This window comes from Hypomesus transpacificus, chromosome 18 (genome assembly GCF_021917145.1).
Source record: "Hypomesus transpacificus isolate Combined female chromosome 18, fHypTra1, whole genome shotgun sequence".
NCBI classification, from domain to species: Eukaryota; Metazoa; Chordata; class Actinopteri; order Osmeriformes; family Osmeridae; genus Hypomesus; species Hypomesus transpacificus.
The window spans coordinates 5745616-5772591 of NC_061077.1; the positions used below are offsets into that span (position 1 = coordinate 5745616).

The 26976-nt window shown below is 47.7% G+C and overlaps 1 protein-coding gene across 1 annotated transcript in view; it reads right to left on the reverse strand.

Moving 5' to 3' along the window:
- Positions 1–8162: 8162 nt before the first annotated feature.
- Positions 8163–26976, reverse strand: part of LOC124480602 (cadherin-4-like) — a 48203-nt gene continuing 29389 nt past the window's right edge. The window contains exons 6-14 of the mRNA XM_047040084.1: positions 26643–26780; positions 23031–23216; positions 20227–20480; positions 15751–15893; positions 11165–11404; positions 10718–10954; positions 9902–10041; positions 9511–9675; positions 8163–8429 (exon numbers count right to left, since the gene is read on the reverse strand). Of these exons, the coding sequence (XP_046896040.1) occupies positions 8223–8429; positions 9511–9675; positions 9902–10041; positions 10718–10954; positions 11165–11404; positions 15751–15893; positions 20227–20480; positions 23031–23216; positions 26643–26780 (1710 nt within the window). The 3' untranslated portion in view covers positions 8163–8222. The remainder of the gene's footprint in view (positions 8430–9510; positions 9676–9901; positions 10042–10717; positions 10955–11164; positions 11405–15750; positions 15894–20226; positions 20481–23030; positions 23217–26642; positions 26781–26976) is intronic.

Sequence of the window (26976 nt, forward strand, 5' to 3'; positions counted from 1 at the left end):
GCCGGTGGAATGGACCCAGCGCCCCTCTTCTCCATCTTCATTCCTCCCCAGGCATAATGCGGTCAGCTGCAGCTCCCATCCCTGGGGCCTTGTCCCCGTCACCCAGGAGGAAACATTAGCCCTGCCCGCAGGGCCCATCACCATAAACCTCAACAGAACCCTCATCCCAAACTGGCTTCTGTCACCACCATGTCTACTGATTGGTCCGACCGAGATGGTGCATTGGTTGATTGAATATGTTTTAAGGAGGTGATCTCAAGTTGTGGGATTGTCTCCTGACTCTGTTTGAGGTCCTGTTGACTGTTTGAACCCGCTCTCTGTGGAACACATACCCTCACCAAGAGTGTCTCCCTCTGCTGAAGAGTTCATGACGGGGGCAGTGCTCTATTTGCATACAGCCCAGCCGTTGCCGTTTATAAATCAGCTCTCCATGTTAGATAATAAAGGCAATGTGGCCAGGGTGTTTGTTTAGTCTTATTACAGCCAGTGACACATAACCTTCAGGGCTGCTCCATTACTGGGGGAGAACAGGCCCAGATCCCCACCGGGGCACGCCACTAAAACATACATTAGATGCATATCCTAGACAGAACACAGCTATCCCATCAGACCTGGGCCATTCCCTGCTCTCCTCCACTCACCACCGTACCTTGCTACCACATATCCCCTCCCCACCCACACCGTCTACCCCCGAAACCCCAGGCCATGAGAGGGGAAATGAGACTCTCCGAGGGAGAATATGGGGAAATTGGATAAAGAGATGGATGGATGGAGTGGCCCATGTCTACAGAGAACCCTGAGGGCAATCTCATAACTGACTGTATTGTACACTTCAGAGCCAATTTAAAAGTCTCTCTCTCTCCCTCCCTCCTTACCTGCCGTCAACCATGTCTGCATCTACATTTTTTCTGGATAAAAATCATCCAAGACACAGTCAACAAACTTTACACTTTATTCTGAATTTAATTGGTATTACAAAGAGTTTGTACTTCATAGTTAATGTCCTACACACTGAGATCCATAGTAATTGATCACGGTTTTATAATTTAATTGTAATCATTTAAATATTAATTTAATTGTATTTCTTATGGAATAAAGAGTGTGGGCCCAATATCTACAACATGAGAACCATGGCAACTATACTCTTTGCTGATAACATTGATGAAGAACTTCCTTTTTTTTATATGATGAAGCCTTCAGTAATGTGTTTTTTTCAATCTAATATGGCTGAGAAGGGGTCGGAAGGATGGAAATTGTGTCCCTGCTTGACAACCTGCATGTATCTCCAACCCCCACAGAGTCCCAAGGTTCTGTGGTAATCGTGAGCTTGTCTTCAAGTCATCAATTCACCTGTTCTTACAGTCATTAATTTAAACTCAATAAGATCAATATCTGTGTTCTCAGGAACATGATGTAAACAAACAGATTTGGATACGGTGAAGATGTTGGTATCCCTACCAAAAACGTGATAGATTTTAACCTGTTGTTGGAGAATTGGCGGTCTCATACATAAATGTAAAAAATAACAAAATAATCTTTTATTTTTGTCATTATTTTCTCATGATCTAATTGTGAATGATCAAAAGAGAACATAACAGCCTGTGTATGTCCCTCTCTCGGCTCAGTCAGTGGAGACGCCTATTCTTGCATTTGAAGTAACCTGAAGTCAGAATGTGAGAACACAAGTACTGTAGTCTAGCAGAGGTCATCATTAATTAATTTATAGGTGAGAGGGTGAGAGGGTGAGAGGGTGAGAGGGTGAGAGGGTGAGTACAAGTGACATCTGTATGTCTGGTAACATAGATGTAAAATGTATGGTCCAGGTCTGCCTCTCAGAAGAGTTTAAGATTGAGCAAATCAGTCATTCAAGTTGTTTGGAATTGTATAAATTGCTCTTTGGACATCGGTCAACATGCTTTCAAGATGTTTTACTGACGTGTGTATCCACCTTTGTAATATCAATAGCATTGATGACCTGCAAGTCAATGCTGCCAGCAGGGGAGCAAATGTTGCCTCTTTCGATCAATCTAATCACAGATGGTTCACCTGTGCTAATCTGAGACGGGTCCGACTGCAGCATGAAGTGCTCCAGATAACCAGAACCTGGCTTCCTGTGTTAATTTGAAGTGACTCATCCTGTCAACCTTGGTGGCTTACTGCTGGGAAGGACTCCCTTCCATTCTGTCTTCAACCCCCCTAACCCAAACCCCCTCATCCCTACTCCAAACCCCCTCAACCCCACTATCCCCACCACCTCCAAACCCCCTCAACCCCACTATCCCCACCACCTCCAAACCCCCCTACCCCACCATCCCCCCTACCCCAAACCCCCCTACCCCACCATCCCCCCTACCCCAAACCCCCCTACCCCACCATCCCCCCTACCCCAAACCCCCCTACCCCACCATCCCCACCACCTCGAAACATCTCTACCCAAACCCCCCTACCCCCACCATCCCCACCACCTCCACCCCCCCCCACCCTCCACCACCACACTTCTGTCTCCAGGTCCTCCCATCTTCCACCCCGTCGAGGGTCAGAGAGCAGGTGAGATAATCTGAATAGATTCGGTTTCCTGTGGATTGAAGGCCGGTGCGGTATCGATGAGACCATTGTGTGCATGTCTGTGTGTATGCACGTGTGTGTGCACGTGTGTGTGTGTATGCACGTGTGTATGCACATGTGTGTGCACGTGTGTGTGTGTCTATGCACGTGTGTGTGCACGTGTGTGTGCCTCCCTCAGACATCGACGGCGGGGGTCCTTCTGTCTGCTTGTGCATTGATGTCCCGTGACAGGTGGATCGATAGGAGGAGATGCAGCCTGCTCTGCCTCGTTGACCTGCTGTGTTAAAAGAGTAGACCTGGAGGTCATCCCCAGCTCAGACCCACCCACTCACCCGCTTATATGCTTCCGCAGACAAATGGCCCCTGTCCTCTACTGTTCTGACAGTACCTTCAGAAGAGCATTGGTATGGATGCACTGGAATATGGAGGCTGTTCATGTACAGTATGTTGGTGTCAGCACCCAATTACGTGAGCGGTTCTTTGCACAAGTAGGGCTTGTTTTCGAGCAACTGCCAACAACTACATCGGAGTGGCGATGAGGTCACCATGGCAACGTTGTCTTAAGTGGCAGCACATAAATGGAATGTTGGAGAGTGCAGTGGAAGAACAATGCCCTGCTCCTCCCTGTGTTATCACACTACCAGGGCTTTTTCTACACAGTCTCTATCATTAGCACTTCTTATTACGGCTCACCGGCAGACAGTTGACAGGGAACTTGTTTAATTGTGTTGATAGTTTGTGACTATGCATTTCATAACAGCTACTTAGCCAAGGTGAAGAGAGAAGCTCAGTCGTCTGAGTAGAATTGCAAATGGCGGCTAGTTTGATGGCTCTCAAACACGTTCTAGTGAATTTCTGTGAAAGACAATCCTCACCACTGAAATGATGAGAGATACTGATAAAACGGATGGCATTTTGATCAAGGTTGCTAGAAATCTGTGCCATACCCCCTCCCCCTGATGAGTACCCCCTGGTCTGCATGCTCACTGATGGCTTCTCCTAATCCAGTTATCATGCAGTTTGCACACTCGCTCTATCAAGGTGAGTGTTACTCTATATGGGACTGGAGGCCTCCCATCAAATTGCATTCTGCCTTTCCAGGACCCAAATCAAATGCCGTTACCAAATCACATATAACCCTTAGGTTCAATCTGGTCTCCCCTGCTGCTTTTTGCTGCAAGGAACATTTCAGAGAGTTGATAGACTGGATGAAACGTGTGGGACTTTGACTGAATAGTAAACAGAGGAAATATTCAGGACAACTTTCATTCCATCAATATGGGAGGATCAGTCCAGAGCTCCGGAACTAGAGGAGGTTTTCAGGACGATATTAATCATTTAAAATTATACCTTGGAAATGATTTCCTCTGATACATTTTACCTTGAAACTTGAGACAGCAAGAGAATGAGGAGGACACCTTGTTTTATAAGGAGGGGAAACTTTATTTATAACACAGGGTGGCTGACAGGGACAAGCCAGCTCAGCTTCTATATTACAAGATTTATCTGCAAGGTTGCGTATGTACTGTACTGTATTTGGAAACCAAGATTGCAGTGGCACTAGAAACACACGCTCAAAACAACAGACTCTTTCCCTTTTTTGCTCGATTTTTTCTGTTTTTATAGAAAATGGTACAAACAACAATACAAAATATTTGTGCTGTTGACAGTTTACAAAAAGTCTTTTTAACTTTATAACTGTGCAATTATTCTTTTTTAAGTCAATTTTTTTTTCCACGAGTTTATGTGAGTATGATACACACCAGAAGTCCTTCTGGAGCCCAGCCTCGGTCATGCGGGCTGCTACACCATTTAAAATGGTCTTTATCATTACTGTTATAGAATTCTTCTGTCCATTATAAAAAGACACATGCAAAAAAGCTCCAATTGTACAGTTACATTTTGCCTAACTGGTCTGTTTAGCTTCAAGCAAATACTACATTATGTACACTCACCGTTGAGCAGCACTGGGACAACTAAAATCGAGATACTGTCAATTTGTTTCATGGTCCTGGTTGAAAGATGTTGTGACTTTCCTGTTCACTGGTGTCTCCCTGTCAGTACCTCCACATCACCCTGTGTCAGCCTATCTGGCCACATAGCCAGGCAGGAACACCAGCTCTGTTCTAGGTCTCTGTAGGGCCCAGAACAACACAACCGTCCTCCCACCACCTCAGCATGTATTCAAGGTATTTTCAATGTATTTCACCTCAAACCTGTCACTAACACAATTGTATGTTTGCAAACTGAAACATTAATGTTGAATTTATCTGCAGCCTCCCAGTGCACTTTAACCCCTTCTCTAAGGAGGTCATGTTTGATTGGACTAATGAGTTGTGGTCCTAGTGTTGTATACTATGACTGAACATTCACCAATGGCAAACATGGTAGTACTGTAGCAGTGACACAACTATGGTGTTGGTATGACAGTTGTCTGATGTGAGCCTTTTAGAAAGCAGTGCCTCCCCTTGGTCTGTTGTGGCCCCAGGCAAGTGTCTGTCTGACAGACAGGAGAAAGATGTAAGGGATTCATAAACCATGAGTGTATGAATGCAGGGTGGCCTGCTGGTCTGTCTCAACTGCCAGTGAGGGAGCAGTACAGCTAGGAGGAATCATACATGAACACAGACAGAGGTAATGGCCAAGAGGGCAGAATGTGTTTAGACTGTACAAGTTTTGTGTTGAAGTGGGATGTCGTGTGACTTCATAAAGAAGCTAATCTTGAAGAAAATCAACCAACAGCAAACAAGACCAGCCATTTTCTTCGAGCTTCTATGAGTCACATGGCTTTTGTGGATGGTTGAAGCCTGCAAGTAATCACTCAACAAAACTGATAAGAGTAACAAAAAAGAAAAACAATATGTAAAACAACATAACTTCATAATGTGTAAAAGAAGGTTTATGTACAACATGTTTTTGTCCAAGATAACCGGAAAAGTGGTTTCTGTAGTGTGTGCACCGAGCTCCTACATAATGATATGGAGGAGCAATGAGACAGTTGAAAGATAAGACCTTATCCTGGAGGAAACTGCTTCGCATGGTGGACATTCTATTTCCTCCTGCTGTCTCTAGGCGAGAGGTGAGCTGGGAATCAAGAACATTGCTCTCTGTTTCTTTGACACGGGCTGGAAGTTGCCTCAAAGCAAAGATGTAGGATTATAATCCGTTCGAGACTGACCTATGGTCATTCTATTAGGACAACTCATTACATTATCCACCCATCTGTTGCTATACATGTTTGTTTTCTTCTCCGTGCTCCAGCAACCCCAGGGCAAAAATAACTGACCCTCTTAAGGGATACAGTAACTGCTTCCTCTACCACATCCTTCCCTGCCTCTCTAAGACCTGGAGGAAGTACAGCAGGGTCAGATGTCAGCTTGGGTCACAAACCCCAGTAGAAAGATTTAGAGGCCAGACTAATCTTGAAGAGCCGGCACCAGTTCACGATCCTCCCATACCCCAAAATCATCCCTGACCCATTCAACATCCATCTCCTTTCCCCTCCTATTGGCTCCTCTCTTCCTATCCTTTGCTCCCTCCCTTCACTACCTTTAAGGCATAGCGAGGTCATCCTTTGCCAGAGGCAAGGGGGTTGAGGAGATATACCAGCTGGGAGAGAGTCCTCCCCGCATCTTATCTCAGACTGCCGAGTCTCTCTCGTCAAGGAGATTACCTCCAGGGATTCATCCCTCTCTTAATTAATAGGGGAACTGGAGGGTGGATTAAATCCATAACCCTGCCCAATCCCTATCAAATCCACCATTAGAGAGCGCGGGGAGATGATATACAGTACACTATGAAGTGGCCCTCGCAGAACAGCTAGTCTTCTAGATCCCTCAGTAGAAACCACATGCCTTTCTGTGTGGAACAGCATGCTACATCATTCTTATCATTTGCTCATCTAATCATCTGAGTTTATAATTAATGGACACTGACCTGGATAGTTGTGGCCTTTTACAAAGATGACCGATTGGGCTAATTATTTGACGCAAAAGGGTTTCACCAAAGCCCTGTTTACTGAACAGCTCTTTCTCTTCATCAGAAAGTTCTGTATCACCAAACCTATCCTTGAAATCTCTTCCACTTATTCAAAACTCCAGATGAATGGGAAATGTTCTAGAGCGATAGATTGTGAGGGTGCCGAGTCCCTGGCAGAGCTCTACTCGCTGTGTTGCAGAGATTGTATATAAACATTGGTCAAGACACAGTGAATCAGCAAAAAAAACCAACAACAAAACAAATACAACACAAACACAGAGAAAAATGAAAAGTTTGAAGCTTGACACCTTGGGTCTCACAATTGGTCATTTTTGTTTGCAGTGCTAGAACAAATGGAGCACTTACAGTACTGCTTGGAGTTATCTACTGCTTCAAAAATATCTATATTACATCATACAGACCTTTTTCCATATTTGTACAGTTTATATAGTTTTCTTCAACACATGAACCAATCAAAAGACAGAATAACTAGCGCCATGTTGATTACAGATGGGAAACAATCATGCAACTCCTCACTTCATCTTAGAGAAGAGACTGTAACATCACCTCTATCATTTACTCTCTTTCCTCAGATCAGCGTTTAAACAAATCACCCCTCCCTCCAACTTTGTTTCTATAGTAACCAGCGGTACCACATTACATGTGCAAAGGAAAGTGTGCTTAAACACAATGTCGACTACACAAGCTGAGCTGCTATTGAAGCCAAAAAGAACAAGGGCATTATTCTTCAAAACGTTAATGCAGTCTGTCTAAAGACACAGTCCCTTCATGAATTTGTGTGATTTATACAATCACTTTAAATATGGCTGTGCATCAGCAGTTTAAATGCGCCAGATTGGAAACAAACAGAAGTTCCCTCATTCACTTTCTGTAGCTTTATGTTTCTCCAGAAAGCCCTCCTCCCCCTGGTCTACCAGTGACGCCCCGGCCCTCTTTAACCGCCTCTTACTAGGAGTTTAGTTGAGGCGGTAGGACTGTTAAGATGAGGCTGTTTTATAGCCCAGAAAATGGCAACCAATCCTGAGATAGCGGGAGTCTGCTAAATAATGCACCACTGAAGGCACTTCTTAGAAAACAGTGCTTCTGTTCTAAATACAGTATTTCAAGTTATAGTGAGACTAAACTGTTACCTTCCACGTGGCAAGGTGTTCCATGTTTGTTTTTTCTTTTCTTTTTCTTCCCCTTTCATGACAGGCAGCTTCAACTATCTGCTGAGGGGCAGGCTGGGGGCTGAGGATGAGGGCAGAGTGACTCAACAGCAGGAAGCAGAACCTTCATCTACAGGGAGTTGGGCCACAAAAAGCTGCAAAAAGCCCCCCAAAAAGAACCAAAGAAAGAACACAAAAGTAACCAACTCCCCAAGTCTACCAAACTGCAAAGAAAAAAAGCACATAGTTGTAAATACAAAAATAAGAGGCGTCCAGTCTGAGTTCTCAGACAGACCGTTACAGAGCAGCTGCCTCACTGCACAGTCCACTGTGGCGCTTTGATTGGTCGGTTGACAGGTGTGTGTGATTGTAAGAGAGTGTTTTCGCAAGGCCCTCGTGGGGGTAAGGATGGGGTGGTGGTGGGGGGTGGGGGCGGGTGGGTGGGTGGGAGACAGAAAGCACAGCAGGCCAGCTGAGGGACGGAGGGCGGAGAAGGGCGGTCGGGAGGGGTTAATCCTCATCCCCACCTCCATACATGTCGGCCAGCTTCCTGAAGCGCGGCCCCCAGTCGTTGAGGTAGTCGTAGTCCTGGTCTCCCGAGCTGGAGGAGTTGAGGGAGCTGACGGAGCCGGCCGTGGAGCCGCTGCCCTCGTAGTCGAACACCAGCAGGGAGTCGTAGGGCGGGGCCGTGGGGTCGTTGTCAGCGGCCCGCAGACCCTGCAGCCAACCAGAAGAGAGGAGGAGGGGAGTGGTTAAAACACACAGGCCAGCAGGGTAAGGTTAGTACTGGCTAGTACCACAGGTGGGATGGAGCTAGGTGAAGGGCTAATGGGATGGAATGGACCAGAACAAAAACAAACATATCTGCTATGACTACTCTCAGTCAGGTCATCCACATTTGCAAAGTTCCGAGCAGCGTGTTAGAGCGGCCCTTCCTAAAAGAAGAGTCATTCCATCAGCAGTGATTGAACAGTATTGGCCAGCGGGCTGTATGGCTGAGGTAGTGTACTGCAGCGGTGTGTGGGGTGGAACAGTTCCACTCTGTCTCCTCGTGGTGGCCTGTGCTCCTGACAGCAAGCGCTCCTGCTCTCTGAGGACACCACTGGCAGCTGACACACCATGTGTTTGTGTTAGTGTTTGCCAGACTGCTGGAGCGAGATCAGATGTGACTGGATGTTTGTAAATGTGGGTGAGTGTGTGCATGTGCGCACGAGTTTGAGGGTGTGTGCCAATGTGTGTGTGTGTGTGTTGAGACTAGATGGATCAAAGCTGAACAGCTGCCAACACCTTTGAAGTGTGAACGTGTTGTCATGAGCCTGTCAATCAAAGCCTTCCTGCCTGAGCGTGCCAAGATTAAGGTTATGGTTGTGTGTGTGTGTGAGTGTGAGTGTGTATGGGATTGTATATGAAGTCACTATGTAGTAACTGTATCTGTGAAAACAGATGTCTGGTAAAAACATCCTCACTGTGAGATGCATTGCACGTACAAGCTTGAATAAACAACACCAGAATAATGAATAGTAAAATGAAAAACAAGCTAATTGTGATATTAACCTTCCAGATGTACTGACTGCAATATGACATTCCTTCTAGGTGAAACACATCTAAAGTATACTCCTTATCTGTGACGATAGCTAGACAGGTCTTGAGAAGATGTGTGCAGTCTCAAACACACACATACAAGCACATTGTGAAGGAAGACAAAGTCCCAGTCACACAGATAAATGCACACACACACACACACACACACACACACACACACACACACACACACACACACACACACACACACACACACCTCGTTGATGAAGTCCCCTATGTCTCCAGGGTGGGGTAGGACAGGCCGGATGGGGTACTGTGACTCTGGGATGATGGGCCGCTCGTCCACCCTCCGCACCCCCGGGGGCTTACTGATCATGTGGTCCAGAGAGTCAGGCTGCTGCAGCTGGCTCAGGTCATAGTCCTGCTCACACACACACACACACACACACACACACATAAGCACATGTAAGCTTCATCATGTGGTACAATACAGTATACGTTATTCAAATGGATGGTTGCACAAAACATTTCCTAAAGGTGTTTCTGCATGTGTGTGTTTGTGTGCATGTGTGTGTTTGTACATGTGTGTGTGTGCATGTGTGCGTAAATGTGTGTGTGTGTGTGCATGTGTGTGTGCGTGTGTGTACCTGGTCCTCCTCTCCTCCTCCCTCCTCGTCGTACTTCAGGATGTTGTCTCTGACGTCGTCCTCAGGGTCGATCAGGAGCTGCTTGGTCTGTCTCTCTTTCTCTCTCCTCTTCATCCACATCACAAACAGCAGCACAATGACTACAACACACAAACACACACACCCAAACACTTTAGAAACATCAACTTCGATGCCTGTTTGATTTAGGGCCAGACACATACACTATTCAGTAGATCAACATGTCATCATGTATTGCTAGGCTACTCGAAACAAATCTGAATGCCATGAGGTGACATTCTGGATTGTACGGAGAGAACAATATGCTGAAGGGCCCCATCTATAAAACAGCCGGTACGTTATTGTGTTAATACATGTTTTATGACTGCATGGTTTGAGGGAGATGGAGTTCTTCATCAGCTGAGGTGTTTAAATAAAGTATGTTCCTAGAGAGGCGTCAGATCAGTGCTTCAGCAGTGAGGGGGCAGTGAAGGCTGGCGGACAGCGGAGCAGAACGAGGAAGACATCGGCACTCTCCTCCAACAAGGAAACACGATTGGGTTTTAATTATGGAGGGATAGCTCTGAGCGAATCAGATAGCAGTGTCAGATCAGAGCAGGAGGTTTGGTTGTAGATTGACTGCCTGAGACAAAACAGCCTCCTTCAGACTTTGTGTGAGTGTGTGCCGTATGTGTGGATTGGTGTACAGTATGCATGTGTGCAGTGTGTTTTCATGTGCATGTGCATGCCATTTATGTCGGAGTGTATGTGTGTGCCATTTGTGTAGGAGTGTGTATATGTGTGTGTGTGTGTACTCACTGAGCAGTATAATGATACAGATGAGTATGGAGATGATGGCTCCAGTGCCCAGTCCGGCCACATTCACAGCTCCCAGTGTGGTGCAGTCTCCGTTGCTGTCACAGGGACACACCTTCACCTTTATGACAGACCTGTTGGAGAGGGGGGGGTTCCCCGAGTCAGACACGATCACAGGGACCTCATACACCCCCGGCTCCAGGTACACCTGATAGCGCAAACTCAGACGACCATAGTCCCCTATGAGAGAGAGAGAGAAGGGGAGAGAAAAAGGGAGGGAGGGAGGGAGAGAAGACCGTGTCAGTAAAGGCATGGACGTTTTCTCAGCAACAATACAAACAATATTTCATATTATTTTGCCAAGCTTCATTTCTTGACTGACTCCAGTACAGCCACCCCCCCGGTCACCCCTCCACCCGCGAGATATGTCCCCCAGGCATGGGCCCTCACCGCTGAGCCGGGCCACGGTCCAGTTGCGCCGGACGCTGGGCGGGAAGGTGGGCAGCTCAAAGATGAAGGGCCCTACGTTGGGGTCCAGGTCGGCGTCTTCGGCCGTGATGTTGACGCCGTTGGAGTTCCTGCTGACGCGCTCACATAGCAGAGCCTCGCGGGGCACCAGCGAGGGGGCGTTGTCATTGACGTCGATCAGGTAGATCTGGAGAGTGCCTGTCCCACTGGCTGGGGGCGAGCCTGAGGGGGGGGGAGGGGGGGGGGGGGGCGGTAGAGATGTAGAGAAGTCAACCAGGGAAGGGACAGAAACGCAGAAGTCGCCACATTCCCTGTTCACTACCTTTCGTAACAGGACGAGATGAGAGAAAGAAAAAAAGAGGGGAGAGAAGAAGACAGAAAAGAAGAGAAGAAAAGAGATTGGAGTGGACGAGTGTGATAGAAAACACAGGAGGCGGCAGCAGTAAAGGTCCAGAGATGTGAAGGTTGATGAGAGAGCTAGCACTGCCAGGGAGCCTCCTCACAACCCATTTTTCATCCTCACAGCCAAAACAACCCATCACAAGCCATCACCACCCATCACAAGCCATCACCACCCATCACAACCCATCACCTCCAATCCCTCCAGTGCACCTCTCACAATACCCCGTAGAACACAGAGGAGCCGTAACGATAAATATAACACTCCAAAACAAGCTGACTGTGTTTTCTGAAGTGTGTTTCCTGTATGCGCTGTAGGCTCCTCTGACTCCTACATGGATATATGTCACTGATGAGGAGTCTCTGTACAGTTTACGCAAACACTCAGAGACACTCAAACACACACCTCCAGGCGTACGTACTGTACGTGCACACACTTTAGACATGCGTTTGCAGAAACACACACAGTCTTAAAGGGTTATTTGTACTGATTGGACAGAACAGCGGCAGCAGAGAATGATGGTGTACAGGCCCTCAGCAATCAGAGCGCAGAGACAATGAAGACTGGAGATGACAGCTGAGAGAGAGAGACACAGAGAAAACACAGAGATAGAGAGACTGAGAGAGAGAGAGAGAGAGAGAGAGAGAGAGAGAGAGAGAGAGAGAGAGAGAGAGAGAGAGAGAGAGAGAGAGAGAGAGAGAGAGCGAGTGAGAGAGAGATCCCATGGAGAAGAAGAGCAAACAAAAGGCAGAGAGATAACAGGAATGAGTGGTTGTCAGCCAGAGCTCAATGGGTTCTGGGCTGTTTATTGAGCGTGTGTCAGGGGCTGGCGACCCTTGGCTGCCTCCAATTAGGAGTCATTTACCTGCCACGCCCCACTGGCTAAGCCAATGGTTAGTGGGGAAGTGTCCCAGAACGTATGGGAAAGCTGAGATAAAGACTCTGCCGTTTACACAGATTTATGCAAAGCTGACAGATCTGCCAATTAAACATGGCAACAGAGCAAGACATCTGACAACATGGGGAGGATATGGGGAGGCGTAGAAGGAAGGAGAGAAAGAGAGGGATGATGGAGGAAAAGGGTGGGGTGGCCAACAATGGTCTTAGCTTGTCAAATTTTCAAAATGACATGTTATCTCTAAGAGATGAAGCTGAAGTTCATCCCCTCAAAAATGTGTATCCCATACTTATGCTTGTTCAACACAGCAGTCTTGTAACATACCTATGGTATAAGTATTCTAAGTTTCGTTTTTCTGAAATTGATTAGTCCAGTAGCACCCAGTCTGGACATCCCCAGTCAGGTTCACATGGCCAGTTACATTCAGTTACATTCACACTCCTTCTATCCTGCTTCTCCTGCTCCTCTCCCTCTCCTCCAGTCCCCATCCTCTCCCTCATCCTCTCCCTCATCCTCTCCCTCATCCTCTCCTTCATCCTCTCCCTCATCCTCTCCCTCATCCTCTCCTTCATCCTCTCCCTCATCCTCTCCCTTATCCTCTCCTTCATCCTCTCCCTCATCCTCTCCCTCATCCTCTCCCTCATCCTCTCCTTCATCCTCTCCCTCATCCTCTCCCTCATCCTCTCCTTCATCCTCTCCTTCATCCTCTCCCTCATCCTCTCCCTCATCCTCTCCCTCATCCTCTCCCTCATCCTCTCCCTCATCCTCTCCCTCATCCTCTCCCTCATCCTCTCCTTCATCCTCTCCTTCATCCTCTCCTTCATCCTCTCCCTCATCCTCTCCCTCATCCTCTCCCTCATCCTCTCCCTCATCCTCTCCTTCATCCTCTCCTTCATCCTCTCCCTCATCCTCTCCCTCATCCTCTCCTCCTCACCCCCCCTCCTCACCCCCCCTCCTCACACCCCTCCTCCTGCCCTGAGCAGGATGAGCCTGCACTTCAGATAGACTAAAGCAGTAAGACACATACACAAACAATACATGCATGAGTGCCCTCATGAGGAACATACACACACTCACACACACACACACACACACAAACACACAAACACACACGAAAGCTTCCCCTGCCTACTGGTTTATCTAATCCCAGCCATGTATGGTGGACATGCAGAAGCAGCTTGCTGCAGCTGATAGAAGAATTATGAGGGTTTTAACCAGCTAAATAAATAATTATGTTTGTGTAAATTCCTCAAAAGGATTTGTATTAAGAGTATTTTCTTGATGTAGGCTAAAAGATTTCAAGTGTGGAGGAAGGTCTTCTTGCAAGCTTGCCATGTGTGCTTGAAAGGAAAAACAAACACGTAAAAGGTGGGTTTGCAGACGTGTGTGTAGGTCTAAGTCAGCCGCTTGGCAGCTGTAATGATATGGTAGTTGTCTCTCTTGTCTCAATACTGTCCTCCCTCTCCCTTTCTGGCCTCTCCTCTCACCCCCACTGCTTCTTCCTATAATCCCTCTCACATTATGACTGCAGACACTTCCCCCACACACACTGTCTGCACTCTGGAAAACACACACACACTCGCACATCCACGTACACACTTACTCTCACAAATAAACACATATTGTATATGTAAACACGTATGAGGAGTAAATGATATGGTATCCCTGCTCACATTGTAAACATAGATGAATGCACTATGCACAAATAGACACATGACACCCTCTCTAACCATCATTTTTTACGTGTCCCCTCATTTTGCCTCAGCAACCAAACCATCATGCAAACCATTTTGCATGATGTAGAAAAATATCTAATATTTGTCTAAAATCATCAATCAATCAATCTGGGATTCCAAACAATTTTGAGGATGTTTTTTTAAATTGTTATATATACATTTTCTTTTTATTGGACAAAGCAATTGTTTATGGAAGATTTGTAGTGAAACAAGCATCATTTAGCAGAAAAAAAGATTTTGAAAAACTGTAAAACAAACTCAACCCACTGACAGATCAGTCTGAGACACATCTTCTTATTGAAGAGCCCTATTTTCTGTGTTCTATGATTCCCACACTCTCCTCCCATGCTCCCCGGACACATCCCAGACACAGCTCTCCTGAGACACATCCCAGACACAGCTCTCCTAAGACACATCCCAGACCCAGCTGTCCTAAGACACATCCCAGACACAGCTGTCCTAAGACACATCCCAGACACAGCTCTCCTAAGGCACATCCCAGACACAGCTGTCCTAAGACACATCCCAGACACAGCTCTCCTGAGACACATCCCAGACACAGCTCTCCTAAGACACATCCCAGACCCAGCTGTCCTAAGACACATCCCAGACACAGCTGTCCTAAGACACATCCCAGACACAGCTCTCCTAAGGCACATCCCAGACACAGCTGTCCTAAGACACATCCCAGACACAGCTCTCCTAAGGCACATCCCAGACACAGCTCTCCTAAGGCACATCCCAGACACAGCTCTCCTAGGACACATCCCAGACACAGCTCTCCTAAGACACATCCCAGACACAGCTCTCCTAAGACACATCCCAGACACAGCTCTCCTAAGGCACATCCACAGAAGACACCACACACAAACCCCACAGAATGTGAGCTCTGTCCCAAAGTTCAGAAACTTCTTTAAAGACAGAGAGTAGGTAGGACAGAAAAGAGGTGGACTGAAAAAGGGAGAGAAAAAGGAGAGAAAGAGAAAGCTGATGCATGAGAAGTCTGGCTGATGAGTGTGTCAGCCCTAATGGGTTTGCTGTCTAATCCCACCTCCTTCCACCCTGCTGCAGAAACAACACAGTAAGTTACACATCATGGTCTGTGACATTGTCAATCACAGCATGCCCGGCTGACACACACACTAACACACTCATTACACACACACACACACACACAAAATGTCACTCATGCTTCAAAGCAGTCCAACTTTAGGTAAACACACCAATGCGCTGCACGACGCTGATAAGGCACTTTGGGGGGAAAAGCTCTCTGCTTCCGCGTGAAAAAAGGGAACTTGTTTGTTTGCTGTGATTGAGTTTGTGCTTGGTTAAGCCTGAGTTTTAACTGTGTGGCAGAACAAACAGTATATGCCACCATAAATGTGATGGACAGAGTAAAGAATGAAGAGAGAGAGATGAGAAGAGAGCGTGACCATTATGGACCCAATATTTTCAGCTTCAACTCAGCATACACGTATACACACTCCCTCATGCATAGGCCTATACATGCGGGTACCAATCCATAACCTCTCACCGTTGTCTGAAGCGAGGAAGGTGGCCTCATAGATGTTGTTTTTAACGTAGATGGATTCCCGGTCCAGAACCGTGGTGGTTACTATCTGACCATTTGTTCTGTTGATGGACAGCCAATCTGCAGGGTCAGCAAGCTTAGAGTACCTAGACGCACACATGCAGAAAAGATGACACTAAGAGTTAAAGACAAATAGTGCATACATACAGTTTCAATATTGGGTTCAGCTATATATATGTATATATATTTAGGCAATGAACACTGCAATGTTGAAAGTGTTTACCTATGACCCCCCCCCCCCCCCACACACACACACACACACACAAACACCATTGACATTTACACGTGTAGATTCTTCTTCAGTGACTGCTTCAACACAGCCTGTAGCCACAGTCAATTTCAGCTCATTTTCCACTCCCATGAACAAGGCATTGGAGCCAATTACTTCCTCTGTTTAACACTATAAGTGTATGACTGTGTGATTGTGTCTGTGTTTGTGTATGTGTGTGCACTTGAGAACGAGCTATTTGTGTATGTGTTTGTATGAAAGACACACAAAGACATAAATGTACTGAAGATGATGAAGGAGCAGGTGAAGACATCACCTGGGAAGAAGCAGAACAAGAAATCGTCTCCAGGATTTACCCACAATCCCTGTCTGATCGACATTACCTGCCCCAGCATCCCTGGTTCTTTGATCTCTCTCTCTCTCTCCTCTCTCTCTCTCTCTCTCTCTCTCTCTCTCTCTCTCTCCCCCTCTCCCCCTCTCCCCCTCTCTCTCTCTCTCTCTCTCTCTCTCGCTCTCTTTTGTTCTCCCTCTCTTGTTCTCTCTCTTGTTCTCTCTCTCTCTCTCTCTCTCTCTCTCTCTCTCTCTCTCTCTCTCTCTCGCTCTCGGTGTCTTTCTCCCTTCCTGTTTCTCTCTCTCTCCGGCACAACAATCTCTCTACCTCTAAACTCATTTCATTCTCACCTCATCTTTCTGTATTCACATATTCTCTCATCTTCTTTCATCCTCTTGCATGTCTGTATCCCCCACCTCCAGCCCTGTGACCTGGCTTCTCATTTCATCCAGCAAACCAAAGCCCCCTACTCTACGTCTCACCCACACCCGATAGGTGTGACCATACACTCGGAAACACATTTCCTCAACTGTGTATGTGTTTAATCCCAATCCAACTAATTCCAGTATACAAATATACCACTCTCCCTCCTTCAGACCACATTCCAAATGCAGCAGTTATTATGGTCCAGGCCTGATAGAGGCTGGAAGGATGGAGGGAGGGAGGGAGGGAGGGATGGATGGATGGAGGGATGGAGGGATGGAGGGAGGGATGGAGGGATGGATGGAGGGCATCATCTCTTCTCCCCTGCAGAGAAGGAGGGGGTTTTCCCGGCAGACAGGTTGCTGTATCCCAGCCGTGGCGGGGAGGGGGAGCAGGAGATCTGAGGGATGACACCCCCCCTACCTCCACAGTGGTCACTAAGGCTAGCAAAAACCCCACAGAGGGGTAGAGGGATGTGGTTTGATGAGGGTGCCAGGCCCACCAGCGGCATGTGATTAAACATCGATCCACATACATGCCCTCCTACAGGAACATGAGAAGACAGCTGCTTTGAGTTTCTTATTTGATTCTCTTTGCCTCCAGTCCATCCACGGCCATACTGAGGAGCCTACCCTGGGTCTCCAGCAGGGGGCAGTCACGTCTGAAGTCCTCTCAGTGCAGAGAGAGGACAGGGTCGCTGTGTGACCACAGATACAGAAGAAAAAAGGGAAATGTGAACCTGTGCTCGAGAGAGAGAGGGGGATGGAGGGAGAGAAGGGAGAGGAGGGGAGAGACACACCTTTCTTGTCTCTCCTCTATTGTGGTCAGTGATTGAGCAGCTCCTTTCCTATCTGCTAGGACATTAAAAGAGGATTAGAGCCCTCTGCTGATAAAAGGCATGACACAAAGGCTTTTTCCTCAGTGCCAGCAAGCCCCTCACTCCAACATGACACTTTAATTAAGTCCCCCAAACAGCATTGAAGCACTCTACACAGATATAATAAAACTTATAGCAGGTGTATTAAGCTTATAATGGTCCTCCAGTGCATGCCAATTTCCTCTGCATTGAATGGCCCATCCAAAGTGTAATTAGTCATTTTCTTAAACAATCGGGCAGATTAAGGGCACCTCAGTGGGGTCCTAAGTGCAGATCTCAATCTCAGCAGCGGGTTTTAAACATCACTCTCCCCTTAATTAATTACATTTTTAACGTCTTGAACGTCGTAAGTGATTTTCTGAAGGGGGTGGTGTGTGTGTGTCAGTGTGTACATGTGTCTGCGTGTGTATGTGTGTGTGTGTGTGTAGTTGTCTGATACAATTACAATTTGAGGGTTAGAACCTTACGCAAGGAGTATGTCCATGTATTTGTTTACAGTGGTCTTGGTATGCAAACTGTCAACAGTTATTAGTGGTCTGATTGGCAGCCATTCCTTGTTGGTTCTGGAATTTTTTTACGCACAGTCAAACACTGTCATGCACTCTTGTTCTTACTAGCAGTGCCTAATAGTATTACATCTAGTTAAATAGATACAAATATCTGTATATGTTATATTGTAAATGACATAAGCAAAACCACTACATTTCTCCAGTTCAGTGGTAAAGTGTGTGAGAGGGTAGATTTAGAAGACTGGGCTGGCAGATTAGCAAACTACAGCAATGAAAGCAATGTTTTTTTCAAATATCATCCCTAAGGATGTAAATTTCCTTCTTCGGCAAGGGAGTGTGTGTAGTCATGTATGCGTGCGTCTACATTCCCAAACTACACCTCGCTTCTCTGCATGGAAAAGCCTGATCTCCTGGTTTAGATGTTTCATCAACCCCATAAAAGAAAACAACTGTACAAATTAGCCCAGGTCATGAAGTATTCACAGAACTTATCCCCCCAAAACAATTTCCTTCCCAGTTTTCTCAGTAAAAATGTACTTGGTCTCTGTCTGATAATGTTGCTGATTGCAAGTCTAATGAGGAGGTCGAAAACTATAATACAAGGTTAGGCTGATTGGTTGGAGTTAGCATTTATTAAGGATGAGTCTGTTCCCTCATGGGGAGCGGGGGGGTCGGAGAGATGAGGAAAATCCCATTGATTAGGCTCCCTGCATAATGACCTGGGCCTGCTGAGTGTCAGGCTGCCCAGTGTGGGGACAGTAAAGGGAGAAGCAGAGGAGGCAGCTGGGCACAGACAGAGCAGCTCTGCTATCTGGCAGCCCTTTGTGTAGCCAGGGATGGGCTACACTGTCTCTGAGTGGGAATAAGAGAATTGATTGTGTTAGAGAAAATAGGAGACAGGATATTTGTGTGCGCGTGTGTGTAACGTGTGTGTATTCGTGGTTAGAGTGAGTCTATGCATGTGCTTGTGAGTGTGTTTCTGTGAATGTGTGTAGCAGACCGTGACAGGGCATACAGTAATGTGCCTCCGTGAACAAACCGGATCTCCAACATGTAGTGCCGACTACGACGGGCGGAGGAGAAAGAGTCTAAGGTGGAGGGTGTGGCAGGAAGATCACAAGAGAGCGAAAGAGAGAGAGAGGGAGAGTGAAAGAGAGTGAGCGTGAGGGAGGGAGGGAGAGTGAAAGAGAGTGAGCATAATAGCAGCTGGTGACTTTGCCTTCCTAAATTATAATGTACACCCAATTTACTCTCATTTGGGGTGAAATTAACTGGCAAATTTGTTTAGATATTTTCCCCAGAGAGAGCAAGGGAAGAGGAGGGGCTCGTTCAGGTTGATTTGGTGCTGGGGGGAGGGGGGGGAGGCAAGAGGGGATGAGTTGGTTGTGATGATCCCCCCCCCACCCCCCACCCCCAGGGCAGGGCGAAGTCCCAGGAACACACAGTCTGTATGGGAACGCAGTCTGCAGAGCAGCTCCTGGTGGAGGCTTAGACAGGCAACAGGGGACAGTGTAAAGGCTGCTTCACATTCACACATCCACACTCTCCTATCTCCTAATGACCACTGCAGCTGGAAAAAAATGCTGTGTCAGGCCTGGGGCCGGGGCCAGTAGCGGCATGCATGTGTGAGTGTGTATGTGTGCTATCTATACCTTCAGAAAACACATGCATCTGATTACCCAGGGGGCAGTGCTCCCCATTAACCTGGTGTGCCCTCACTCCTCAGTATGGGGGCACGTTGTTGGCAGCGAGAGCCTCAGAGATCCGGGTGTGCCAAGTCATCCTGCAGGCCCCGCCCCTTCCCCAGCCCCCACCTGGCTCCTAGCCATGACCCCCTACACTTCCTACACCGCAGCATGAAAATGAGGAAACTTCACCTTGAATGTGTTTACAAAAACTTTCTGTACGTGACCTTGAGGGAAAACTAGGACATGGTTTGATTGACCGTTGGATAAAATGCATGTGTGAGATGCCTTACTCAGGCCGACCTTAGTCGACTCAGACTAAATGGCGTTTGTAGCCAGCTGGTGTAACACTTAACAATGCCTACCTGATGATCTGTTGCATGAGCCGGTCTGGGTCAGTGGCAGAGAAGGTGGTAATGGCGGTTCCAGCGGGTACCCCCTCCTCAAAGCGGATGTGCTTGGGGTTGATGGGGAAGTATGGAGGCTCGTTGACGTCCACCACGGAGATGGTGACGCCCGCTGAGGACTGGACTGAGGACTGGATCCCACTGGCCAGATGGGCCTGATTAGACACCACCACCGACAACATGAAGGCCCGGTTCATCTCAAAGTCCACTGGCTGGATAGGGGGAGAAGAGAGAGAGAGAGAGAGAGAGAGAGAGAGAGAGAGAGAGATAGAGAGAGATAGGGGGGGGGGCAATGTGAGTCTACAACAATTACACAGCTTAATAGACAAACCATAGGAAGATAAAAAGAGAGAGGAAGACAGATGAAGTGGGTTCGTCATTGAGAGGATAAGACAGAGAGAGAGAGACAACAAAAAGAGAGGGGGGGAATGTTAGACATATCTACAGAAGGATGCTTTCAGCGTCTGGAATCAGGAGGAGAAGCAAACAGACAGAGTGGAGGGAAGGAGAGGGATGAAGTAGGCTACACTCTGCATCTTAAAACCCACATCCCCTGAACACTTCAACATTCCTCTCCAGTTCCCCCTGTCTCCCACCTGTAAGCTCTCCACACAGGGAGGCTGCTTTGAGCCCTGTCGATGATAAAGGAAATAATGGCATGGCGCGGTGCTGAGTTCACTGCGCAGTTCCATGTGAACAGGGCCTTTCTCTCAACTCTCAGGGACCTCTGTCCCCCATACCTGGAATTACCAAGCTAACACTAAGTAGAGATGGCAGGCCTTAAACTATTCATAGGCTGCTGCCATGGCCCATGCTGGTCCTGCTGTGTGTGTGTTTTTCTAACAAGCTGCAGTCCATCTATGTGTGTGTGTGTATGTGGTGGTGGTGGGGGGGGCAGTGACAAGCAGTGGGGGGAGAGATGCTGGCTGAATCTAAAACAGACTGACAGCTCCAGCCTCCTGATGAAGACCACACAAAAGCAGTTGCAAATGACAACAACAACCAAACAGCTAAAATGCTGCTTGTCCTTGTGACACGTGTGCAGACTCTCCCCAGGTGTTCAGGGCTATGAGGCTTCCGTCTGTGTGTTTGATGGGGATGTTTCAGAGCACATCTGTGTGTTGCAGTGTTGGGGATAACAGTTAACGGACACAGTGGTGATGTAAACAAAGCATTCATAATCAAGTAGCTTGGGTGATAAGGGGACTGGGAGCTAGCTAGTTTGGAGAGTGTTTGTGTGTGTGTGTGCGTGTGGATTGTCTGTGTGTGTGTGTGTGTGTGTGTGTAGAGTGTCTGTGTGTATGTGTGTGTGTGTGTGTGGAGTGCTCTTTGATCCCCAGCCAGTGATATTCAGAGCACAGGGAGGTCCACACACACACACACACACACACACATCCTTGTCAGACGAAAGAAAGCCAGAGGGCTCACGGGTCTAACACAAGGCCTGCACTCCCTCGCCATCACTTTACATTTCTCCATCACCTCCGCCCTTTCCACTATCCTCATTTCATTTGACCCGCCTCTTCCCTCAGTCTTCTCAAATCCCTCACGGCCTCCTTCCTTCCTTCCTTCCTCACTCACTCCCTCCCTCCCACCCTCCCCACCCAGTCACTCACACTATCATCCTGTGTGCTCCTGTGTGATTTACATATCCTAATGAGTCATTACAGGCCAGCGTGTGTGAGAGAGTTGTCTCTAATCTTATCCAGGTTCCCAGGGCTGTCTCATGGCCTCCCCAGAGAGCAGTATAAATGTGTAACATGCTCTGCTGCAGACCTCGGCTCTTGTTTCCAGAGGAGGAGAGCCCTGGTCTCTGGTGAGAGATCTGTGTGTCAGGGTGTGATGCTGATGGGCTTGTGCTGGAGCAGCCAGGAAGCCAGGTCTGGTAAACACACACGCCATCAATACTAATGCACTTCCCCTGCTACCTGTGCTGCAGCGCTGCGCTACCTAGCTTGTCTGATGCGAAAGCGATTTAACTAGGTAGCCATTCTGGCTCCACTCCCCAGAGAGACTTCCAGTCTTCCTGTTTACTAGACACAGTGTATTCTTCCTCGTCCCGGGGGTCTTGTCTTTTATTTCTTGATTTCCTGATAAACCTCCCATGGGTTGCCATGGCAGCTTACGGCTGCCCACCCGCCTGCCTGCTGAATTTTACATCAGGGACAGGGTGAAGAGGAGAGGATTATAAAAAGCAGTCATCTAGAGGTAATGAAGAGAAGGAAAATGCCAGTGCTCAGAGCTGGAGGTGCCGGGGGGATTAAACTGTTGTTATTGGTAGATAGAAGCTTTCACACAGATATAAAGAGTCACACAGAAAAACATGTTATCTCCAATAACACATTATTTCTGTATTTTAGATGGACACACATTTGTGCATGCAAACTCGCACACACTTTCACAGGCCTACATAGAGCAGTCTTGCATAATGTATGTAGAAGCCAGTTTCCCTTATGGAGGGCCTATCCTTGAGTACAAGTAGGACAACAGTACCCGGATTACGAGATCAACACACACCCTGTAGCTACTTACAAGACAAGGCTCTGTTGGTATAGCCACTTACAGAAGTAGCTGGAACATTATGAGTGCATAAAAACCAGCCCCTTTGTGATTGAGAAATCAATATCTAATTTGCTGCAATGGGCAGCCATTGTGAATGTGTGTGTGTCGTGCATGTGTCTGAAGGGCATAGTGGCCTGCAGTAAAGCATCCAGTCTGTCCGTATGTGACTAGATCTGTGTGCAGGTTGGCTGAAGCCGTACCTTCACCACGGTGACCATGCCGTTGTTAGTGACGGGGTCAGTGTGGACGGTGAAGTGACCTGTAGGGTCACCGCTGATGATCCTGTACACAGCGTTCCAGTTGGGTGTATGAGGCTGGTCACGGTCGATGACGGTCAGATTGGCCACCACCAGTCCCACGCGGTTCTCTGGAACCTCTCCAGGAAACTGTCAGAGAGGAACACAAAGATATTAGAGCTGGAAATGACCTTACCTTCCTCACCACTTCTCCTTTCCTCTCCTGTTCCTCCTCCCTCTACCCTCCTCTCCCTCCTGCTACCCCTCCCCTCCATCCTTACATCCCTCCCATTTCCCTCCACGCACCCTAGTTCCTCTTTGTCCTTCTCCTCCTACATTATGTACAACTGTCCAGTGAACACCAGAGCAGTAAACACCTCGAAGCAGACCTGACTGAACAGAAACATCCAGGATTGTTTTCTCTGTTGCTTTGCAACCCCCTCAAGAGTGGGGGAGGGTTAGAGAGAGAGAAAGGGCCAGCTACGGGGGTTTAGAGAGCAGTGTGAGTGTTTGTGTGTGTGTGTGTAAGAGTGTGTGTGTGTGTCAGAGACAGCGGCTTTATGATGTCCCCTCGCTGTACTAACACGTGCTGTGTCCTGATAAGCTCGGAGGAGGAGGGAGCCTCTGTCCGTCATGTGTCTGTCAGAGTGGCTGATTAAGGCTGCACAGGCTCAGGGAAAGACACCCACGCACACACACACACACCCACCATCCACACCGGTTCCTTCCTCCTAGCCCCTGTTTGCAGCCACCCTACCACCACCTACACTGCCACGGAGGGGCACAGGGGACAGACTGGCGTTAGGGTTTCTTCATCCCATCACACGGCAACAAGCGTGTAGCACCACACAGTCACCGTGTCGCCTTGGGTAACAGGCGTGAAGGAGTGGTTGAGCCTCTTATGAGAGTGCGGGGATATCAGAGAGCAAAGCCAGGACCGGAGCTCTCCCACAGCCCATAATACCCTGCCAACACACCCAGCGTTGTGGTAACCAGGCCCTGGCAGATAAGACGGCTGTGTCACAGAGCTGGTTCTGAGACTCTATGACATTCCGAAGACAACAGAGACAGGTCCGGGTGGTCCAGACTCACTGCTTAGACCAGATAACATAGCAGTGTGTGTGTGTGTGTGTGTGTGTATGTGCATGCGTGCGTGTGCATGCGTGCGTGTAACACAGCAGTGTGCATCTGTGTGTGTGTGTCCTCTCTAAGTCGGCTCTTTGTTACTGTAATGACCAGGGGATCCTTTAAGCCTCTTCATCAAATAGCAGTGAAGAAAAACCCATTGGGGGACAACAATCACCACTTCCAAACTCAGAGTCACAGCACCAGTACAACAGTAACAGACTTGCATACTGCTAGCAGTCCCTGACAAATCTGACCTTTCTCTCTGTCTCTACTGTCATTCTTTCTCTGTTTCTTTTGCTCACTCTCTCTTGATCTTTCTCATTACACCCCTCTCTTTCACATATGTAACCAAGCACTCTTTTTTGGGGTTGGCATCCCTCCTGGAGACACACACGCACACACACAGCCACACACACACAATCAGACACAAACTTCAAACATTGTGTTATTGTGTATGTCATGAGTATAAATATCTTTGTCATGTCAGGTAAAACGTGCATGAATGTCATGCCTTTATTGCAGACAGACAGACAGACAGACAGACAGACAGACAGACAGACAGACAGACAGATAGACAGACAGGCAGACAGACAGACAGACAGACAGACACACAGACAGACAGACAGACAGACAGACAGACAGACAGATAGACAGATAGACAGACAGGCAGACAGGCAGACAGACACATTCACACAGTCAAGGACACTCACACTCTCAGACACATAAACACCACCTCTGCATGTGAAAACTAGGCCAGCCTCAGATAGGCTTGATTAAATATTAATGTCTAACATTAAAGAGAAATTCCCCAAACTTTCTATTTCTGGGACACTTTGATCGATTTATGGGCTTTATTACAAATACTAAATATTTACATAATAGCTTGCATTCGTTTACAAAACAGCTTTTACACAGCCTTCTCCTCTAAAGGCTCGTTCATCTTGGGGGGCTCTACCCTGCACCCTGACTTTACACTAACCCCCACAAATAAGGAGGCTGTAGTCATCAATATCCAACAGAACATTCAAATAAGGAGGCTGCAGTCATCAATATCCAACAGAACATTGAGCCCCATCTGGGGAGATGATTGAAATGCACTTAAACACCCAACTCTCCAGCAGATGAGATTCAATCTCATACTGATCACTACCATCAATATGCAACATCATGCTGGAAGATGCTGAGAGAAGCAGCCATGACTGACTTCTGCTCCCAGTCCCTGGAGTGCATCCTTACAGCCTCTCACAGTCCTGCCTCCATCTCTCCTTTAGCCCCTGTTCCTTCCCCCTCTCTCCCTGCCTGCCCTGCTGTATGGGGAGCTGTGTACTAGCTCACTGAAGATTTCTGTCTCGAAGCATACTTAGCAGTGATGCTAAATCATCATCATAAAGGCCTTAATGGCCCCCCGGTGAATGCTAAGGCTAACTCTGCTATGTACTGTTACTGTAGCCATTACCATGACTAAGGACCTAATCTACCCATGAGGCCACTGCTTGAGACCAGTTAGTGAGTGTATGGTAAAAGTATGTTCATCATTGTCATTCCTCTCTTCAGATGTGCTCTCTCTTCCCATGTGCTCCGGCTTGCTCCGGCTTACTCTGGCACGTTCCGGCACGCTCCGGCACTCCCTCACACACATGATAGCATCCCGTCGTCTCGGTATGCTGTCTTGCTCTCCTGTCTTACTCTCCTTCTTTTTCATTTCTCCATCTAACCTCTCACCGGGCATTTAATGATTATGCCGTGAGGCGCTCCACCTGTATAAGCTGCTACTTGTAGCTGCACAGCTCTAAACAGCTGTACCAATCAGTCCAGATCGCCCCCTGGGGCTGGGAGGCCACAGTGCACCTTAATGACTGACCTTGGGTTAATGAGACAAACGGCTATGCGTTGACACAAACACACAGAGACACACAAACAAACACATATACACACAAACACACACGCAAACATGAAGCAAGGCCACATCTGCTCCAAACTTAATGGATACGTGGACCTCATCCCCTTCACCTCCTCCTTCAACACTCTCTCCATGGGGGCTGATCATAAAGTGACAGTCCATGACTCCACACCCTCAGACAGGCGTTTGAAAGCTTTCCAAGCAGATATTCTCTTCTGTACTTATCCTGCATGTCATCATTAGGGACTTATTCTGCTGATAATATTTCATGACATTGGTTAGATATTCTTTACACATCTAACTCTGCGGTGTGTCCTGGTGTGTCTTTGAATGCGAGAGAAAGATAAAGAAAGAAAGACAGATGGAGAGAGAGAGAGAGAGAGAGAGAGCGGGCTTGTTTGTCTTGCAAATGAGAACGCTTGTAGACAGTTATTGATGATGGCAAGGTAAAAGAGACCCATTCTTTTCACACCGCCTCCCTCCTCCCTCTCTACTCCAATCCCATTTCCCTCTCTGCCTCTCTGCCTCTCTGCCTCTCCTATACTCACGGTTCTGGAGGTGAGCTCAGGGGGGTTGTCGTTGATGTCTGTGACGGTGATGATGGCGGTGGCAGTGTTGGACAGACCAAAGTTCAGGTTGCCCTCCATGTCAGTAGCTTGCACAATGATGCTGTACTGGGACACTTTCTGTAGAGAGAGGAGAGGGAGAGAGAGGAACACAAACACTGAAGATAAGGAAAAAAACAGCAGCATTGCTAGTAGCAAGGCCTCATGGAAAACTATACATGTGCGCTCTCCATGGTGCTGAAGTGAAAACCCTAGTGTCTCTGGGGAACACAGGACAGTGTGCTGGTGGAGCTGTCCATGGTGATGAACCCCCCAC